Below are 6,540 nucleotides of genomic sequence, written 5' to 3'. Positions count from 1 at the left end.
GAGGATGCGGTGTCCGGGAGCGGCCACTGCACTCCAGTCTGGGTGACAGAGTGAGACTCCAACTCAAAAAAAAAAAAGAAATGCAAAGTGATCTCTGGGGTATTTGAAAGTAGCTGCCTCAAGAGAGAGGCTATGGACCCATTTTGTGAAAGATAAAAACTATCAGAACTCACCCAAGGGAAGAAAAAAATGCTAACCTAAACAGCCCTGTATCAAAGGAATTGAAGTTATACTTAAAACTTTTCAGAAGTCTCTAGGCCCACATGGTTTCACTGGTAAATTCTACCAAACCATTCAAGAACTAGCCCCAATTCTATATAATCCTTTCAGAAAAACAGAAAATTCTTATTAACACACTAAGTAAACACCACAGGACCATATCAAGCAGAAAAAAGCAGGTGAAAAATTCAACACTTATTTATAATAAATACTCGTCAAACTAGAACCATGAGGAAATATTAACCAGACAAATGACACCTATAAAAAGCCTACAACTGGCATCATCCTTAAGGTCAAAAAGCTGAATCTTTTTTTCCTAAGTTGCAGGACAAGGCAAGGATGTCTACTTTCCTACTAAACATAATACTGGAAGTTTTAGTCAGTGTAATGAGAAGACACAAATAAATGACATAGATTAGAAAGGAAGAAATAAAACTGCCCCTATACACAAATGATGTTATTTTCTATGTACAAAATCTGAAGAAATCTATTTTTTAAATTTCCTATAACTAACAGTTGAGTTCCACAGGGTAACAAGATACAAGGTCAACACAGAAAAGTCCACTGGATTTCCATATACTAGAAACATCCAACTGGAAATGAAAAAATTGAAATACCATTTAAAATAACTCCAAAAGGGAAACAATTAGGTATAAACTTAACAAACCATGTTTATGTTAAAACTGAAAAATACTCATGAAAGAAATCAAAGAAGATCTCAATAAATGGAAAGAAATATTGTGTTCACAGATTGGAAAACTCGATACCTAGAAGACTCAAGTCTCCCCTAATAGATCTATAGATTTAATGTAATCCCATTCAAAATTCCAGCAGGATTTTTTTTGTAGATATAGACAGATTCTAAAATTTTAATGGAAAGGCAAAGAAACTAGAATAGCCAACATAATTTTGAGAAGGAGTAATAAAGTTGGAGCTCTCACTTTACTCAATTTTAAAACTTACTATAAAATTACAGCAATCTAGGTAAGATATTACTGGAAGAAATAGTCCCATACATGTACGATGAAGTGATTTTTAACAAAGTTGGTAAGACAGTTCAATGGCAAATCAACAGGCTCTCAACAAATGGGGTCAGAACAACTGGATATCCATATGCAAAAAGTGATCCTCAACATAAACCTCACACCTTATTTCTAAAAGCAACTCAAAATGGATCATAGTAAAGTGCAAAACTATAAAAATTTTATGAGAACTGACAGGGGAAGGGTGGGGGCGGGATTGGCAGTGGTGGGAAACTGCCAGGAAGTGGGGGGGAATACCTCATCAACAGGGATATATGCACAATGAACACTTGTATACCTAACCCTGAATTGAACCCCACATATTTAAAATAAAAAAGAGAAAAAGAATTTTTATGACCTGGAGCTAGCCTAAGTATTCTTAGATTTAACACCAAAACCATGATCCATTAAAGTAAAAAATTGATAACTTAGACTTCATTTAAATTGAAAACTTTTGCTGTGCAAAAGACACTGTTAAGACAAGGTACAAACTGAGAAAAAATACTGCAATTCACATAACCAAATAAGGACTTGTATTTAAACATATAAAGAACACTCAAAAGTCAACAATAAGAAAACAAACAATCAGTGCCTGCCTACAGTCCCAGCTACTCAGAAGGCTGATGTGGGGGGACTGCTTGAGTCCAAGAGTTCCAGACCAACCTGGGTAACATAGTGAGACCTTAACTCAAAAAAGAAAGAAATAAAGAAATAAAATCTATTTTTTAAATGGGCAGAATGCTTAAAGAGACACTTTGCCTAATAGACCACTCATAGAGCAAATAAACATGAAAAGATGCCCAATGTTATTAGTCATTAGGGAAACAGAAATTACAATCACAGAGCTATCACTACAAACTTTTTAGAATGGCTTAGAAAGAAAAAAACCAACCAACCTGATAATTTTAAGTGTGACAAGGATGCAGAGGAACTGGGTCTTTCATATGTGGCTGGTAGGATGTTAAACGTTACAACTAACATCGAATATAGTTTGGCAGCTTCTTACGAAGCTAAACACACATTTAGCACAGAACCTAGCAATGTCACTCATAGGGAGTGCTACAAAATCATTTCAGAAGAAATAAAATTTTACATTCCAAAGAAATGGAAAATTATATTCACACAGAAAGCTGTGTGTGAATGTTTATAGCAGTGCTATTTGTAATTGCCAAAAACTGGACATGACCCCATGGATGCTGTTCAGGGAGTGGACTGACCAACTGTAGTTCAGTCATACAATGGAACACTACTCAGCAATAAAAAGGAACCTTGGACATGGGTGAATCTTAGATGCATTATGCTAAGTTGAAGCCAGCTAGGCACAGTGGCTCACGCCTGTAATCCTAGCACTTTGGGAGGCTGAAGTGAGAGGATTGCCTGAGCCCAGGCATTCGAGACCAGCCTGGGCAACTTGGCAAGACCTCGGCTCTACAATACCTCAAAAAATTACCTGGGTGTGGTGGCACACCTGTAGTTCCAGCTACTTGGAAGACTGAGGTAGAAGGAATGCCTGAGCCCAGCAGGTCGAGGTTGTGGTAACCTGAACGTGCCAGTGCACTCCGGCCTGCGCAACAGAGTGAGATTCTGACTCGGAAAAAAAAAAAAAAGAAGCCAAACTCAGAAGGCTACATACTCCTTGATTCCATTTATACAACACTGTGGAGAGGACAAAATTACCGTGAAGAAGAATAGATAAACACTGGGCTGAGGCGGGTAGAGGGTGCGGCTTCAAAGAGCAGCAGGATGTCGTTTTGAAGGAGGTGGAACTGTGCTGTACAGCCTGACTGTGGTAGTGGCTACCGCATACCAAATAATAAGTTGTGTAGTTAAAGTTATGGAACTGTACACCAAAAACATTTATTTTTATTCGACTGTGTAAAGCAACAGGTCAAATGGGAGGAGGTAACTAAAAGAATGAACTTTTTTTTTCTTTTGAGTCAGAGTCTCACTCTGTCACCCAAGTTGGAGTGTAGTGGCACTCTCATGGCCACTGCAGCCTCGACCTGCTGGGCTCAGGCAATCCTTCTGCCTCAGCCTTCCAATTAGCTGGAACTAGGTGTGCGCCACCACGCCCAGCTAATTTTTTGATTTATTGTAGACATGAGGTCTCACCAAGTTGCCCAGGCTGGTCTCAAACCTGTGGGTTCAGGCAATCTTTTTATCTTGGCCTCCCTAAGTGCTAGGATTATAGGCATGAGCCACTGCGCCTGGCCAGAATGAACTTCTTATGGTGGCATTTGGAGCCCCTGTGAGGTCTGATCATGGAAACGGTTAGGGGAGGAGAGGCCTGGTGAAACGTCATAACAACTGCCCCCCCCACACACCCAGGCAAAGAGAAGGCTGGGAACTGTGCTGTGGGCAGAAGGGGGTGAGGTGTGAGGAGGCTGTTGGATGCTCTTCTGGCTTCCCCAGCAAGGCTGTTTCTCAGACAGTGGGAAGGCTACTGAGTGGGCACTGTCAGGAAATGGCTCCCTATCATGGGACCCTCTCACTGTGTGGCCTTCCTCTTCCCCACGACCTCCTGCTCTTTTTCAGCTGGTCACACACAAAAAAAAAACCCTGCAAAATGACTCAGGACAGATGTACTGACAAGAGGGACACAGAGGAAAGCCATGGGGACAACAGGAGCGAGGGACATGACTGTCCATTCCTACAGGATCACTCCTCTGAGCCCTGCAGCATACAGCCTTGCCTACCCTGTAACACACCAACACACACATGCCATCACACACACATACACACAGGCACTGATACACAAAGACATCACACAAAGTCACACACAATCACTCACACACTCCACAGATAGGCACACGCATATACACCCATCACACACACAATCGTGCATTCACACAGACACGTACGCACATAATCACAGGCACCAACACACAGACATGTGCCCATACAATCACACACGGATACACAGATGTACCCACACACAGACACAGACACACACCGGTCATGTTACTCTTGGGCTGTCACCTAATACACAAAGGGGACATATTTACCAGCAAACTGAGGAACCCAGGACAGGACTGTGGACTGCCCCCACCAGGAGCGTCCACTGCCTCTACCTTAGTGGTCCTTGGTGTTGCTGTGTCACTGGGCCTTTGCTGGGGAAGCCCCTTCTCCATACCTCTTGCCTGACCCACCCCATCTCCTCTGCGGCAAGAGAGGCTCCGGCGGGTACAGTTCATTCTTTAAACTCTTGCTGAATCTCCACCAGTCAACAACCATTACTGCTAAGTTCAAAAGTCCCAGAGCTCACACATTTTCAGATCAGGTAAACTTCGGACACACCAAGTCCCGTCAGGCCCTCATGAATCCAGTCCCATGTCCACTGTGAATTTCCCTGCCCTCTGCCCTCTGCCCTCTCCTAGGTCCACAACTTCTAACTCTCAAAGCTGGGTCTCCCCCGGGCCTCAGACACTCACTCTATTAGAATTACTAGAAGCAATTTTTAAAATACTGATACCCGGGTCTCACCCCAAACTAATTGAATCAGAATCTCTATCTGGGGTGAAGCCAGCATCAAGATTTCTAGAAGTTCCGAGTGCTCTGATGTGCAGCCAAGTTCTGCCCAGAGAATGCCCCTGGCTCTGCCCAGATCAGCACCAGTTCCTTTCGCTCCTCTGAGCTCCCACTGTGTGATGATCCCTAGGCAAATATCCCCACATGGGGTCCTTGCCCCTGGGGCCCTACAGCAGGGAAGATAGACAATTCACCTGAAACACACCAAAATATATCATTACAAATTGCGATCAGTCCCATGCCAGAGCCATTCAGGGGACCTGGATAGAGAACACCGGGGTAGGGAGGGGACCTGTTAGGAGTGGGGATCTGGAAGGCCTCTGGCAAGAAGCACTGATCTGAGCAGAAACCCAAAAGATGGAAGGAGTCAGGTGAAGCTTGTTCCAGCATGCACAGAGGCCCTGAGGCCTCCTTTATGGTTCACCCCTCAAACTTGCCCAGACAGGTGGTGGAAGGGGAGAAGGAGCCCCCAACCACCTAGGACTTTGGGTGAAAGATAGTTTCACTAGAATTTTTAAGTGAGCATCTATGGACCACCCCTTTTGAGCCTTTTCCCCCTCACAAAGCACCTGAGTCAGGTGTTTTGCAGGTAGAGACAGAAAAGTTTAGAGGACAAGGAATTCAAAAACGTCTGTATGAGGCAGGGCAGGGATTGGGCCCAGATGTCCCAGATCCAGAGTCCGATTGAGCTCACCTCTGCCTCTGCAGCAGCTGCAAACGTGACAACCACTGTGGTCTCACCTGTCTTAGGTAACGGGGAAGACAGGCGTTTGCCTCATCCCGAGGATCTGAGCAGCTATGATCATGTGATAGCAGGGCCAGACTCCCAAGCGTCTCATGGCTCATCCTGCCCTCCCTGGGAGCCCAGCCTGGGAAGCTGGCTTGGGGATGCACCACCTACGCTTCTGGTGTCACGCTCCGGGTCTGAGGTGAAGTTTTGTTTTGTTATCTGCAAAGTTGGTGGGAGATCTCACTGCTCTGTTGGGTGGGACCAGAGTGGCCCCTGAGTGGGCCTCTGCTGCCTGGTCACTGAGTAGCTTCCTCTGGCACCCGCTCACCACCTTCGGCACTAACATCCCCACCTCTGGTCTGAACCAAATTCTCCCTGCCTGCCATCCCTTCCTGCACAAGACGGGCTTCAAGGTGGCTATGGCATGCCTGGCCCAGGAATTTAGTCTTCGGGTTGGAAGTACGGACAAGTGTCCGCAGGCAAAAGGAAAGGCTTGGAGTCCCCAAAGAGAGACCGGATTTACCCATCCCTTCCTGGGTGTGTGACCGTGAACACGTTACAACCTCCCTGGGCCTCGGTTCGGTGGTCAGCAAAATGGGGATGGCCGCAGTCGCCACCTCACAGAGTTGCTCTGAAAATGAAGTGCCTAGAAGGCGCCCAGCAAGGAGCTGGACAGCATCGGGCTCTCCGTGAGCCAGCGGGGCTTCCTCCTGCCTCCCGCCGTGGTTACTGCTGCCGCTGGCACCGCGGGGTGGTCGGTGGAGCCGTCCACAGGCCAGGCCCCGCACGAGGGCGGCTGTCACTGCCGGAGCCCGTCTGCGGGATGCTGGCTCTGAACGTGGCGATGCCAGTTCTTACCTCAATTTTAAAAAGCAGCTCCTAGCGGTTAACCTGAAGCGGAACCTGGTCAAGTCAGTGAAGCCGGTGGGATTCGAACGAGCACAGCCGGCAAGAAGAGAAAAGCGAAACAGCAAGCTGCCCAGGTGTGAGCGCCACAAGATGCAGTCCCGAGTCCGAGGCCCGGAGCCTCCCGGCCCCCTC

The 6,540-nt window shown here is 46.2% G+C and overlaps 1 protein-coding gene across 1 annotated transcript in view; it reads right to left on the bottom strand.

Annotated features, from left to right (window-relative positions):
- FBLN7 (fibulin 7) overlaps nt 1-4,475 on the bottom strand; it is a 55,967-nt gene extending 51,492 nt beyond the window's left edge. The window contains exon 1 of the mRNA XM_021711838.1: nt 4,375-4,475. Coding sequence (XP_021567513.1) covers nt 4,375-4,475 — 101 coding nt within the window. The remainder of the gene's footprint in view (nt 1-4,374) is intronic.
- Between the last annotated feature and the right edge of the window lie 2,065 nt (nt 4,476-6,540).

The sequence above is a fragment of the Carlito syrichta genome, unplaced genomic scaffold, assembly GCF_000164805.1.
Source record: "Carlito syrichta isolate Samal-C Ts95f unplaced genomic scaffold, Tarsius_syrichta-2.0.1 Scaffold302727, whole genome shotgun sequence".
Lineage (NCBI taxonomy): Eukaryota > Metazoa > Chordata > Mammalia > Primates > Tarsiidae > Carlito > Carlito syrichta.
Note: the sequence above shows the minus strand (reverse complement) of the source record. Positions and strands in the feature narration are given on the sequence as shown.